Consider the following 15,270-nt stretch of genomic DNA (forward strand, 5'->3'; position numbering starts at 1 on the left):
AGTTTTTTTGTCTATTAATAGAATGAATAATCTAAGGTGAGTACTTTGCATGGTTATTGAAGGTAAAGTTTTTTTAGCATGCTCTTAACCATAGACGTCCAAGGGGGGGGGGTAAAGTAGCGATTACCCCCCCCCAAAACGAATTTGGGGTTGCCGTAGGCACCCCAACTGTTTAGGAGGGGGTATTTACCCCCCAAACAATTTTGGGGGGTTAAATACCCCCCCAAAAAATTTTCCCCTGGGGTAAATTTTAGGGGGGGGGGTAAACAAAATTTACCCCTGCCAACAGATTTCATGGGGGGTAATTACCCCCCCCCCCCAAACAAATTTTACCCCCGGGGTAAAAAAATTTTTTTTGGGGGGGGGTAAAAAAAATTTGCGGCGCGCTTCGCGCGCCATTTTACCCCCCCCCCAAAAGCTAATTACCCCCCCTTAAAAAATTTTGCCCCCCACCCCCCAAAAAAAAGGTTGGACGTCTAGGCTCTTAACTCAACTAAAAAGTATTTAAGTTTTGTAATCATTTAAAATATTTATCAGTCATTTTCTGCTTAATTGGTGCAATAAAATCTAAGAGGCAAAATTAAAAGATCTTTAAAATATCCCCCTAATAATAAAGCTATGATGATATGAAATTTTGAAATGAGGAATCATATAAAAAAAATACTTATTCATTATTTGTATTTTTTTGTTCAGTATTTCAGTATTTTTTCTTATTTAAGGATTCAGTATTTTCAGTATTTCCTTTTTTTTCTTCAGTATTTTCAGTATTTTTTCTTGTTTTAGGATTCAGTATTTTCAGTATTTCCCTTTTTTTCTTCAGTATCAGTATTTTTTTGGTTGTGGCCACACTGTATTTGTTTTTAGCAAATTTTCTTCTAGGGGCAATTTTTCTTAGAAGGATGGTGGTAGCCTCTCCCAAAAGGAGAAGCATATCGGTTCCTTCGGTACACATACACACAAAAAAATTTATTATAAGGTTTATTACAAAGTTTATTTTATTTTGAATTTTCTTACCGCTCAGCTTTTCCTGTTGGATGTACAATTGAAACTACTTCCTTTTAATAAGCCGTACTGAAAAAAACATGTATCGGAAAGCTGCTTATAATACGATGCGATAAAATAACTATTCATTTTCAGCTCTGCAATGCACCTCTCACCAATGATGTTCAACAGTTCTCCCGAAGATGTCTGCATGGTCATGAAGTTTCTCTCCAATTCTCCTATTGTTCATATTACAGCCAATACATTCCCCCAACTACCTTTACCTAGGTATAATACATAGATAGATAGATAGTAGGATGTTTGTATGTTATATAGTTACTCTCTAATTCTCCTATTGTTCATATTACAGCCAATACATATTCCCCCAACTAACTTTACCTAGGTATAATACATAGATAGATAGATAGTATAGACAGGTAAACAAATAGACATATATACAAATTCACAGATAGACAAACAGACAGATAGACAAACTGACATATAGACAAACAGACATATAGACAAACAGACTGATAGACAAACTGACATATAGACAAACAAACTGATAGACAAACTGACATATAGACAAATAGACAGATATACAAACAGACATAAAGACAAACAGACAGATAGACAAACAGACATATAGAAATGACAGACATGACAGTAATCATTCTTTTTCAGTGTGTTAACTGTATCAGCCGCGCACCAGTTCGCCGTCAACCGGTGGAACCCCTCATTCACAGGTCGGGACTCGACTCCCTCCACCCCAAATCCTGCTACTTCGTCCATAAACCGGTTTTCGTCCTCGTCCCCTATTGCTAGTAGTCCTAGTCCTTCCCAAGCAGCTACGGCTGGGGCCGCTAGCGGCGGTAAATCAGAGACTGCTGCCGCCGGCGGTGGCCCAGCAGCAACGGCGGTTGGCGGCGCAGCTTCAAGTTCTGGCGGCAGTGTCGGGCAAGGTAGAATAATGGCGGCAAAATCGCCGCCATTTTCATGTAATCTTACAAAAAAAGAGCACTATCATATTACTATTAATATCTTAAAATCAAGAGTAATTTTAATTCAAATTTTAAAAAATGCTTTATTTCGTTGATTTTAAATATTAATAGTAAGCACTTTCTTTGGGGTAGGCCTATTTACACTCTCACTAACTTTTCTAAATAACAAAAAATATATTATATATACCTAGTTAATGGGGTTATAGGTATTAAAAAAATTAATGGGGTAATCTAAAGCATTGCACACACAGTAATGATGCATATTAACTTTTATATATGTATTCACTAATATATTTAGTAATAACAAATCACTTTTATATGTATAAATAATTATCACTAACAACTATTTAATTAGGATTTGCTTTATATGTATCTTTTAATAGAAATTATTTGATCACAATAAAATATATATTCTCACCTCCCTTTAAATTAGGGGGGGGGGGGTCAATATCAAAATACTTTGACATTAACCTTTTATTTTACATTTTGAGCATTTTAAACATTCAGTTGAATGTTTTGAATAAAATTTTCACCCCACTGAATGTCTGTTTTACACCCCAAGGCTCACACCCCCCCTATTGATAATTTAACACCACTCTTGTTGTCTGTATTACACCCCCCTCGTGTCAAAATCATTAGAAGTTGCATAAGTTTGCCAGAGAATATTTTTAGCGACTGTTGCTACAGCTTGGCAGTCTCATACTGACTTAAATTATGCAAAAACATACCTAGTTACTGCAAATTGGATGAATTGTTATTGTGATTATTCTGAATTCTATTAAAGTATGCATATTTAGAATTATCCTAATATTGTGTTACTAACTCACTAAGTATTAAGTATTTCACAAAGGACATAAGTTATTAAAAAGATTTAAGCATTCTGTTTCTTGGTACTTTAGAACTATTATTGAATCACATTTTTATGATAGAAAACTATTATAATCCATGAATAATGTATAATTGTATAAATTTTATTTTTATTAACTAGGGAGGGGGGTTCATTTCAATGGATTGAACGGCAGAAAATTTATAGATTTAAGGAAGATACTATAGAAATGAACAAGTAACTTTGTTTCTATATTAGTTCTAAAGCACATCTAACCAGAAGTAAAAATCTTTTGCTTAATTTATGTCTTGTAATCTTTCACATGCACTAAATAATCACACCAGTTAGATTGAAGTAAAAGAATTTAAAAATACAAGCTATTGGCTAAGCCACACGTATTTTTTTTTTTTTTGGGGGGGGGGGGTTGTAAAATTATATACGCAATTGATAGCAAGTTCTTGCTGTCGTTCATGTACAGTCTCTTTTTTTATAATTTTTATCCCCACAAGCAGTCTAATCAATTTTACCATTGACCAAATGATTTTTACCGATATTTAACTGTGTCACTTTGTAATAAGTATAGTAATTCACTTGGATAAGGTTTAATATTTAGATTTGGTTATGGAAAATTATAATTTAAATTACATTGATAATTGATATCCATAAGTCGTACCAAAGAAGCTGGCTGAATGTCAATTGGTGGACCGATAAGTGCAAACCTTTTACTGAAAGAATAGTATTTTTTTCTGGCGATTTCTCTTGGGATGGTGGTGGTACTTTCTCCTTAATAGTTATAAACCTTTACAGGACCTATGAGAAACTACATTGTAAAAGAGAATCATATCGGTTCAGCAGTTAGCGAGATCCTTCGGCATGGACAGAAATCCTATTACTTTTGTAAAAGGATGCCTTGACTGATAACATTACCTAATAAATAAGAAACTTTATAGAGAAGCTACAGTTTTTATATCATAATAAAACTTATAGATATTTTGTAGTCAATATATCAAAAAAAGTGCTCTTTAAACCAGGGATAGGGGAAAGGTAAACAGAGGAAAAGCCAATGACCAGCCAACCCGCTAGCCCTCAGCTTTCAAGCTTACTCAGTGGCTAGAAAACTGGGCCAGGGACATGTTTTCTGATATAAAAATAGGAAACCAGGGTAGACAAAGATTTTAACAAACTTTATTGTACATTAACGTTATCTGGTATTATCCTCATAGAAATTTTTTTTTCAATTTTGAAAATTTGATTAACTCCCCCCCCCCCCCCCCCCCCCCGACAGTGAACTATGAACTCTGGCCGCAGCACTCAGCTCCCTAGCCTGCCTAGTCGCAGAGCTCGGCCCCCTAGCCTGCCTAGCCGCAGCGCTCGGCCCCCTAGCCTGCCTAGCCGCAGCGCTTGGCCCTCTTGCCTGCCTAGCTGCAGCGCTCGGCCCCCTTGCCTGCCTAGCCGCAGCGCTCGGCTCCCTAGCCTAAAACCTAACCTAAAATAGTTGTTCGTCGTTGTTGGGGGGGGGGGGGGGGGATACCCAAATTTTCAAAATTGAAAAAAAATTTCTAAGAGGATAACGCCTGTTATCTTTGTCTATCTAGGTTCACTATTAAAATGTCTAGATGACATATTCCTGTCCCTGCTAGTATCACTGCACCCTGCACGTTAACAATTCAGTAGTTGCAACAATTTTGGCGCCAAAGGGAACTATCCACGAACGAGAGCAAGTGATTCTAAGCATCTTCTAGCATTGATACATGGTAATTTTTTTGTTGTGAATATACTAGGTTTAAGTTTAATATTTGGTTTATCGACTAAAAAGTTAGGATTTACCATTGTTTTATATAAAAAAACTTTTAAAAGTAAAGCATTTTTTGGTGCAAATGTTTTGATGAGTTCAAACTGTTTTTTAAAAGCTTTGTCACAAAAGTATATTATTTTGATTGAAAATGTATATTTAGAAAAAGGATTGGTAACTTATAATATTGTAAACAGTTTAATTAAAGTTCTTTTGCAATTTACAGCATTTGATGCTTTTCTACCGTGTTATTTAATTTTATCCTTTGAACTCAACAAAGCATTTGGTGATATTGCATCAAAAAACGATTTACATTTAAAAAAAATTTTTCATATAAAACCATACCTAGTAAAACCTTACTTTAAAAAAAAAAAAACTGAATATTAAACACAAACCTAGTATATTCACTAAAAAATTACTAAGGACCAATGCTGGAAGGTGGAATCACATGCTCTCGTTCGTGGATAGTTCCCTTTCAACAAATTCGCGCCAAATAATAATTTGGCGCCAACTAAAAAAATGGCGGACATACAACATTGTTGCAGCTGTATAATTGCTCTTATACCTGTATTTCAGATATGTTTATTTTTTGCATGGGTTATTTATTTGCATGTTTATATTCATTTCAGGGGTGTATATTCTGCACAAGATTTATTTTTTTCCCCCTGCTACAAAATTTTTAATTTTTTTCCCCCCTAGATTTTTCTTAAAAAGTAGGGGGGGAAATAGAAAAATATTTAAAGAACTCTATATTTTTTTTATTTTATCCCTCCTACCACACATTTTTTTATTTTTTTAACCAAGGAGGGGGGCGAAATGGAAATAATGTTTTCAGTTTTCTTAATTTTTACATTTTTTTTCCCTCCAACCACTTATTTCCCCCCCCCCCCCCTGAGCCGGGGATTCCATGCAGAATATACACCCCTGATTTATTTTCTTTTTGTATATTTTTTTTGCATTGATTTTGAAGTTTATATTATCAATTTATATTTCTTTCTAAAACGCTTTTTATAATCTATTTATTTTTTATTTTAATTATTCACTTTTGTAGGTATTTAATTTATAATAGTTTTTTAAAAATCTAAAATCATAACATTAAGTATGGAAACTATATATATATGAGGTAAGTGATATGCATGTTTTTTTTATTATTATTTATTAAATAAAGGGGGGGGGGCGAAAGTGACACTTTTTAAAACCAAAACTAAAAGTCAAAGGAACTCAACTAAAAAAAGAGTTACAGGTCTGACATTTTGCATGGCAGTTGCTTTATAGGGGTACAATATGGAACTGTGAAGAAACGGCGTCGCAACCGCCAAAAACCGCCGAGAAAAGGCAAAAAAAATTTCGGCGGGAAACGGCGGTTTTCGACGGTTGCGCCGCTGTTTCTTCACAGTTCCATATTTTACCTCTATAAAGCAACTGCCATGCAAAATCTCAGACCTGTAACTCTTTTTTTAGTTGAGTTCCTTTGTTGACTTTTAGTTTTGGTTTCAAAAAGTGTCACTTTCGCCCCCCCCCCCCCCCTTTAAATGTCATTGTTCAAAAAAAAGGTTAAGAAACTCGTATTTTTTAGCGTTCATTGAAGACTTACATTGAAATGTTTCTTAAAAACTAGTACCTTACATCTTCTTGTCCTATTAAAGACTTAAATTTAAAATAAAAACATTTTCAAAAAATATCTACTCTTTTTGTTATTAATTAATTACAAAATGAGCCAATGTTTGCTTTAACTAATACAATTTTTATGTGTAGCTCCCACGCAGTCTCCGAGTTACGCGGCGGAGACGCCCAACACATCCGCCCCCCTGCCACTGGCTATGGATCCTGTTCTGGCGGTTGTAACCAACACTACCGGGCAAATGGTAAGTAAATAACTGAACACAATATGGAATGTGTCCCATTTGTTTTCTTTTTATTCTTTTTTTCTACTCTAAATTGCTTTCTAGTATTGCTTCGAACCAGATTAATATTCGGTTGTCAGCAATACTAAAAATATGTATATCAACGTATTATATCCCAGTTTTCTACGGATGTAAAAATGTAAAATTATCCATCTCTTATTCTCTTTATTTTTTCTCTGTATCATCCATTTAATGAAGTTTGTTCAAGTAATGGCTAGATTTATTTATTATTTCTTTTCTGGAAATCTTTTTCTCTTGTGCTAATTCTTGCTTAATATTTAGGCAAGACGACATTTAGGAGAGGATTTCTCTCAGAAAATCCGCATGAGCCAACATTGCTTTGTGGCCACAGTTGATAGCAGGTTACATTTACGTTACTCATAACACACAAAAGTTATATTTATATTACGTATCCCACACAAAAGCATTTCAGGGGTGATACTTTTAGGTTAGGCTGGTTAAGTTAGGTTCAGGAGGGCTCTAGCAGGGGCTAGAAACCAATTTTTAAATGCTTGTGGTTTTTGATCGCCTATAGAAAGTTTTAAATTAGTTAAAAGGCATGAATGGAATATTTGGCTGTAAATTTACCGGTACATCAATTTTTTATTTACACGTTTATTCGTTTTATCAAATTTTGATAGTTTGTCTCAATCTAGTAGTTTCCAAACTTTTCAACCAATATTTTAATCTACAAAAGGGGTAATTTTGTTGATCATCACTGGGGATTCACACAAATTTATCGTCCATTGTCTTATCTTATGAGATCTCTGGTTAGATTTTAAAAAGGACCTATAAATTATTTGAGGCCAATTTAATTTGAATTGACTTTAAAATATTGAAATATTTGTAAAATATTATTCCAAACCAAAAATGTTGTCAAAGCTGCGCTACCTAATACCCTACCCATGGACATTTTTTTTCTTGTTTTAGGTTTATTTTGGCGGCTGGATTTTGGGACAATTCCTTCCGAGTTTTCTCTGCTGAAACTGCTAAAATTACACAGATTATATTTGGTCATTATGGTGTGGTAACCTGTCTTGCTAGGTCAGTTCTTTTTATTTGTTTCTAGTTGCCCCGCCCCTATCTACGAGTGGAAAGAAAAGAAGGCCAGAAAAATATTCTTAAACCACCCAAAGACATTTATAAATATTTTCTGAAAACTTAAATCAATGCAGATCAGAACTTTTCGAAGAGGTAGAGAGGGGCTAGAACAATAACATGAAACCATCTAAAGACTCAAATTTGAAAATAGATGTTTCCCTTAAAGGGAAAACTCGATTGGTTCAGTAGTTATTGAGATTTTAAGCTACAGACAAAAAACCTTGAAATTGAAAAAAACGCAATGAATTTAAAAGTCAAACACATACCTACATATTATATATAGTGTAGCTTGGCTGCCAATAGGAATTTTGTTAAACATAAATTTTAAGAAATAGCAAGAGGTTGCGTGATATTTTATAGCATAATTGCAACACTTGAATGTTCAGGTCTGAGTGCAATATATCAAGTGACTGTTACATTGTATCTGGAAGCGAGGATTGTACAGTTTTGCTCTGGCATTGGAATGCCAGGACTCAAGCCATTGTCGGCGAGGCGGAGGTCCCCACACCTAGAGCTATTCTTACAGGTAAGCCTTCCAACCCTGGGAGGAGGGGACAATGGGCTGTTTATTACACTTGTGCCCAAACTTTTATTAGAACGTGTTCTTATTCGCTGGCTTAACATCTGTGGGGACTTTGTATAATTTTAATTGGTTGGTTCATTTAGTTGAGTGTATTATCATTGGGGATTTAAATCAATCTATCGGCCTTTGTTTTTTCCTTTAGACCCTTGACTTTGCCATCTGTTTTAAATTTAATGCTGCAAACATTTCTAAAGTATCTTTTTCAATGACCTTTTTCGTCTGCTACCAAATTGTTTTCTGCTCCTTAGCTGTGTTAATATTCCCAACACCAATGGTCGATTTTTAATGACCCAATTGAGAGTCGGCACAAGAACATTGTGATGGGGAGATACAGTTATTTAACCATTTCTCCTTCTAGTGTTTTACTCTAATAATATGCCACGGATAGAAGATAAATAAAAAGTAATCCTTTTCAATTTTTCAGGACATGAGAACACAATAAGTTGTGTGAGTATCTCAGCTGAGCTTGGCCTCGTAGTATCCGGATCTCTGTATGGTCCCCTGCTGGTACACACCACTTTTGGGGATCTTCTCAGGCACATACAAACTATGGTTTGTTTATCTGTTCAGTGTTCATGGCCAATTTTTGGAACTTATTTAAAAGTATTTATTTTTACTTTTTAGGCATATTTATCCTAATCCGTTACGGATTTATACGGAAGTTTTTTGTACCAAAAACTATAATCCAAAAAAAAACCTAAGATTATTTAAAACCCGTAAACATTTTGCCAGTGACAAGATACCAGGATTCTGACAAATTTTCTCTCCAACCCACTTTCTTTTCCCCTCTCCTTCTTATCCACTTCCCTTTAGAAACAGAACAAAAAAAGTTTTACGTCAATATTACAAAAATATCGAAATTTTAAGTAGTTTCAAATGGTAATAACTAATAACTTGCCGTATCACGACCACTAAATTTTGCATATTTGCATATTGTTAGTCAATCTGATTATTTTTGCCTTGAATTGAACATTTATTTTCTAGACATTAATGAAGGCTTGTTAATTAAAAAAAAAATAATCTAAAACTTTGTAATTACATTCCCACATCTACCTGACCAATGACCTATAGTTGTTAATGTGCTCAGGTCATTGAGTGGTCCAGTTGACCTGCACAGTGCAGCTTGCTTGTGGCTCAGTAGGTCAGTCTCATCATTCATTTGCATAGCTACACTTAAATGTACTTTCCAGAATGGCTTCGAAACTGATAAATATCCGATGGATTAGAACCGGTTTCAGCTATTTTGAAAAATTATGTATAGCATCGTATCCAGTTTTCTACGAATATGAGATAAAAATGTACAATCATAAGATTAAAACTAACTTTTTTTAGAACGTGCCTTCGGCATCTCGGGGCTAAAGAACTGGTTTTAATCTTATAATTGAACATTTTTATATCCGCGGAAAACTGTTTATAATACGTTGCGATAAATAACTATTATAACACGTTTGTATGTCTGCAAATCATTTTCTAATTGATGTAATTAGATTATTTTTCTCCCTAATGGAAAGAGTTGGTATTGGACTATAAATCATAATGGCTCTCAAAGTTTTATAAATACAGTTACTCATTCATTGGCTCAAAAACTTATAATAAATTTTGTTAGGTTGTAAAAACTGTCCAAACTTTTGCAGCTATATCTTTTCCTCACAAATGGGGTGTATTAATTTCATAATTGGGGCTGTACAATGTACATTAATTTATCGTCCATAATCTTATCCCTTATGATACCTCTCCGTAGTAAATGTTCGTAGATTAATACCTAAAATGCCGTGGCGTCCTAAAGAATTACAAGCTTCTATATAATTGCAATTTGAGTAATCTTTAATACTTATATACTATGTTATTCTTTTCAGGGAAGGAATTGTATTGGCAAGCTATCCTTCACATCATCTAGCTCTCTTTACTATCAACGGAAAACTTCTCAGATGCGAGCTTCAATCCGATAGTATTAATGTAAGTTTTGGATCGTGGAAAGAAAACGAAGTTGTTGTTGTAGCCATGAAAACGAAGTTGCGGGTTTCGTCGTATTTTTACAGTAGCTTTTCTCTTATTTCTAGCCCCTATGGGGCAATCATTAACATTTACATAGCCTAAAATAACCCATCAAAAGCTACTGTGAAAATACGACGAAACTCGTTACTTTTTTTTCTTTCCATGATCCTAAGTTTTTGTTGTTGTTGAAGTTGTTGACCTCAAATCATATAAAACAGACTTATTAAATTGTCACCAAGTCAGATTTATAACATTGAAATAATGGATGTAGAATATTCCTGGACATTATGACAGGGGAAAAGTTGTCGTCGATTTAGGTTGCTATTTTCTCTGTCATTTATTGGTCAGTTCGTTCCTCCAGTAGGAGGGGATGGGGTAAAAGGTCGGTGGGGTCGTTATTTTAGCACTTACAAAGTCAAACTGTTCCTAATTTTGACTAAATGTATATATATAAAATTGTCAAAATTAAGATCACTTTGACTAAACTCACAACTTTACGGAAATTGCTCGAAAAACAGAATGATCCTCTTTTTTTTATTTTAGAAGTGAATCTTACTGATCTTAGAATTATTATTTTAGAGCATTATAGTATCTCGAGATGGGGAGTATGTGATAACCGCTGGAGAAAAAGGCATTATTGAGGTAAAAGATACTGAAGCTAAAGTTACGGGATGTTTTTTAAGATCTCATAAATAGTTGGGAAGTTATTTACTAATGGTAAAACAAGCCAATTTATTATAATCAATGGCACTTCTTTATATAAAGTAAAAGAATAGTGGTGACATGAGCTATATGTAATCCTAACGATGGGGTAGGGACCTTGTGCCGACATTCAATTGGGTCTTTGAATATCACCCAATAGCCTCGAAAATTTTTGCACAGCTACAAAGAACAGAAAACAATTTGCTAACGAGACGAAATAAGTTTCCACCACTTGGGCCAGTTATTTATCTGGGTCATGCATCTATACTTCCCTAAGCTTTTGAAATTCGCTCACTCTTATGCTTAAGAGATTATTCAGTAGAGTAGCTACTCCATAGTTAGGGCCTGAACCTCCGTCCGTCCGTAAAGTGATATAACTGTTATTTTTTCAATTCTTATCCCTTTTTTATCTCTCCTTATTCCTAGGACACGTCCATCTATTAATCTAATGGATATAGAATATACGTGGATATAATGGCAGTGGAAATATTGTCGGCAACTTTAGGTTGCTAACATGGATATCACTTATTGGTCATTTCGTTCATCTAGTAGGATGGATGGGGGAGATCGTTATTTTAGCCAGCTATAATTTTTACTTTATTAGAGTACATGATAATCCAAGTAATAATAAATCCAATGTGAATTTTGACAAAATTTTAGGTTTGGAGAACTTTCCACCTGACCCTTTTGTATTCTTTCCCAAGTTGTGAGTCAAGTGTTCGAGCTCTGGCTCTGTCCCATGATCAAAAGTAAGTTATTTGTATATTGTATACTATCGGATGCGTCTCCAGTGGCCCCAAAATGTTTTCTTTTAGATCTGTGTTAATATCAGCTGTTTAACCAAATATAGTTAAATGTCCGCTAGGCGGCGCTAGTTTCATAGAAATTTGAACTATGAACGTGGTGACTTTTTAAATATTTATATTTTGGGCGACTAGGCATGGGAGGGTGGTGAACCCTATCCCAAAACGTTTCCATGACTATGAGAAGCTACATTGTAAAGGAGAATCATATTGGTTTAGCTGTTAGCGAGATCCTGTTACTTTTACAAAGGATGAGAGGACCTTACGATTGGTGATGTTCTAGCACTGAAACTTGACCCTTAAAAATGAGATTTTTAACAGGTTTGCTTCCTAATTAGCACTAATGCCTGTAAAAAAAAACTGGTATTAATCTTAAAATTGAACAATTTTATATCCGCTGAAAGCTGTTTATAATACGATGTGATAAATAACTATTTTTTTTCATTTCAGGTTCTTGCTGGCAGGTCTGTCAACAGGATCTGTTGTTGTTTTCAACATAGACTTCAACAGGTGGCATCATGAGTTTCAACAGAGGTATTGAGCGCTCACAAATCACCAACTCAGCGCTTACAAATAACCATCTAAGCACCACAAATAACATCTAAGCACTAAGTCAATCAATAGACTTCAACTGTTGGCACCATTAGTTCCAACAGTGATATTGAGCGTTCAGAACTCACCAACTCAGCGCTCACAAATAAATATCAAAGCGCTCACAAATTTCCATCTATGTGCTGTCAAACAACATCTAAGCGCTTATCAATCATAACCTGAGGGCTCATAAATCGCTATCTAAGCGCTCACAATTCTACATCTTATCGCTCACAAATCAACATTTCAAGGTTTACAATTCACAACTGAGTGCTTATCAATCAAAACAAGAGCGCTCACAAATATATTAATATTACAAATCAACATCTTAACGCCCACAAATATACTAAGCGTTCACATTTCAACATTTGAATGCTTAAAAATTACCACTAAAAAAAAGGATGAACGTTGATTATAATTGTTAGTGTAAAAATTTAAACAAAATATTTAGCGTATTTTAATGGCGCTTAAAAAAATTGTAAGATTTTTATCGCTCATATTTGTAGAGTTTTACTGGGATGCTTTTTATGTATTGTATAAAAAAAACATTTATTGAAAAAAGCATTTCCATGATTTTGTGTGATTTAATGATAAAGTATTTAACATGTAACTTCTTAAGTTTTACAACGAATGTATTTTTTTCTTGGTGGAGGGTACTTTTAAAAATGTTTTAGGTTTTTAAATTTTAATTTTAGATTGATTTATTCATGCCATATTGTAAATTTTACTGGTTTTATTTTGAATTGTTTTAGAGGTTTTCCTCTTTAAAATAACACGATTGATTTTTTGTTTGTTTTTACAAGTATGGTTTCGAAACCGATAAATAAAACCGGTTCCAAGTCATACTGAAAAATCGTATATAGTAACGCATAAGCCTTGCAGTGCGGTTTTATATTCTTTTTTTTTGGCTGATCTTATCTGCAGCTAATTTAGTATGAAATATAAACATAAAAAGCTATTGTGCATTTTTAAAAAAAATTATGTGAATTTAAAACATTGATTGATTTATAATCATCCCCTATTTATGAATTATCATGTGATTGCGGCAAGGACGGTTATGTCTAATAGTAGCCAAGTTATTTTTTGCTTACATTTTATTAGAAAAAGAAATTTTTTCGCGTATTTTCCGTAAAGTTGTGTTTTAGCGTTAGTCAAATGCGCTTATTAAGTCAAACTGTTCTTAATTATTAACATTTCATATATATATATATATATATATATATATATATTTGGTCAAAATTAAGAACAATTTGACTTGATAAGTTAATAAGCGCATTTGACTACACAACTTTACAGAAAAATTACCCTCTTTATTGACCTAGGCTTTAGAAGTTATTTCTTTACTGAGTCCTCTAGTATTTCTTATAGAGGAGCTTCGCTACTAAAGTTTAGAAAAAGTTTTGAATCTTGTATTTTAGCATTTTAACATTTTTATTTGGTTTGATAATTGTGAAGATATTCTATGATTATGAAATAAAAAATGTGAATTATTATGAACATGGTCATATTTTTCGCGTATTATTTTTTTGATTTAATAAGCGCATTTGATTAAATGCTGACACAAAACTTTACAGAAAATACGCGTAATAAATGACCCTTTTTGAAATATGTGAAAGAAAAAACAGCATTCCAATTGTATATTCTTAAACATTCCGTTTTTTAATTAATTTTTGTGATTTTTGTTATTATTAGTACTTAGAATTAATCTTAATTTTTGTTTTATAATTGTATTTTGCTTTTTATAGTTTTATGCTTGTTAATTTTTGTAAGATTTTCCTTACGCCATTAATGTTTTTTTTTATAAATAGTTTTAAGTTTTTTTATGGTTTGGTTTTTACATGATCAATTTTAAAGAAGGATGCAATAAATCTAGTCTAAAATATTTTTTCTCATTTTTAGTAGCAAAGCTTCTCTATAGTTCACTATGTCCGCCCGTCCGTATATCTGATATAAAGATGAAATTTTTGGTGAAGATTTCTATTATTTGCGCGCAACTAGTATATACATTTTTTCTGTTATTAACGCATTAAGCAATTTTTTCAGGAGAAATGTGATCGTAATTATTTCTTTATGCTTTAATGCTGTAATTCTTGGTAAAGATTTCTATGACCTCTATCTCTAGGCATCAACTTTATACTTTGTTTTGTCCGTTTGTTTGTTAATAAAGTAGTAAGGTTCATTCGGGTTAATGTAATTTTCACAACTACTTGTATGTAAAGGTAGATGGTTAACTTGTTGCCAACTGCTACATTTCTTATTAGTGTACCTTCATTTTTTTTCTATTTTGCTAGAAGGTTTTTATATATCTGTGCATCGCTAATTATAGTTATTATCATCCTGTTTTTGTAACTGAGGTTCTCTTCATTTGGGTATTTTCGTTCTTCTCAAATGACTGATATTATTTTCTCGTATTCATTCGAATCCGATGGATACGAACCGGTTCTCATCCGTACGAAAAAACTAGGTCTAGCATCGTATTATATCCAGCTTTCTACCAATATAAAAATGTACAATCATAAGATTAAACCAGTTTTTAAGCCCGTGCCTTCGGCACCTCGGGGCTTAAAAATCTGGTTTTAATCTTATAATTGTACATTCTATATCCGCGGAAAGCGGTTTATAATACGATGAAAGAAATAACTATTCTCTCTTTTTAAATCATAAGTGAATATATATAATATACTAAAATGAACAAAACCAGTGGCGTGCACAAGGTTTTCTTGCTCACGAAAATTTCATACCCCCCTTCACACCAATACTCGTTTCGCCATAAGTTATAATATAGTAATTAATTTATTATTACTTGGATCTTACACCAGATAATTATGAACCCTAATTATGAAACTTGTAGCTAGATAAATTAACGATCCCACCCCCTTAACCCCCCCACCCCCCTGGATGAACGAACTGTTTTATAAGTGATATTCTTGTTAGCAACCTATATAAATGACAATATTTCCCCTGTCATAATATTCACGCATAATATATATC

The 15,270-nt window shown here is 33.6% G+C and overlaps 1 protein-coding gene across 4 annotated transcripts in view; it reads left to right on the forward strand.

The window, feature by feature from the left end:
• The window catches only part of rg (A kinase anchor protein rugose), a 150,777-nt gene extending 136,616 nt beyond the window's left edge, over positions 1-14,161 (forward strand). For 3 of the 4 annotated variants that reach the window (XM_080179419.1, XM_080179418.1, XM_080179420.1), the window contains exons 78-89: positions 1,138-1,269; positions 1,666-1,943; positions 6,356-6,465; positions 6,787-6,866; positions 7,435-7,548; positions 7,992-8,131; positions 8,613-8,724; positions 9,276-9,329; positions 10,045-10,144; positions 10,763-10,825; positions 11,546-11,634; positions 12,139-14,161. In XM_080179419.1, coding sequence (XP_080035545.1) covers positions 1,138-1,269; positions 1,666-1,943; positions 6,356-6,465; positions 6,787-6,866; positions 7,435-7,548; positions 7,992-8,131; positions 8,613-8,724; positions 9,276-9,329; positions 10,045-10,144; positions 10,763-10,825; positions 11,546-11,634; positions 12,139-12,229 — 1,363 coding nt within the window. In that variant the 3' untranslated portion in view covers positions 12,230-14,161. The remainder of the gene's footprint in view (positions 1-1,137; positions 1,270-1,665; positions 1,944-6,355; positions 6,466-6,786; positions 6,867-7,434; positions 7,549-7,991; positions 8,132-8,612; positions 8,725-9,275; positions 9,330-10,044; positions 10,145-10,762; positions 10,826-11,545; positions 11,635-12,138) is intronic. The other variant, XM_080179421.1, reaches the window with a different exon arrangement.
• The last annotated feature ends 1,109 nt before the right edge of the window (positions 14,162-15,270 follow it).

This window comes from Acartia tonsa, chromosome 12, assembly GCF_053477335.1.
Source record: "Acartia tonsa isolate MP-2025a chromosome 12, ASM5347733v1, whole genome shotgun sequence".
Classification (NCBI taxonomy): domain Eukaryota; kingdom Metazoa; phylum Arthropoda; class Copepoda; order Calanoida; family Acartiidae; genus Acartia; species Acartia tonsa.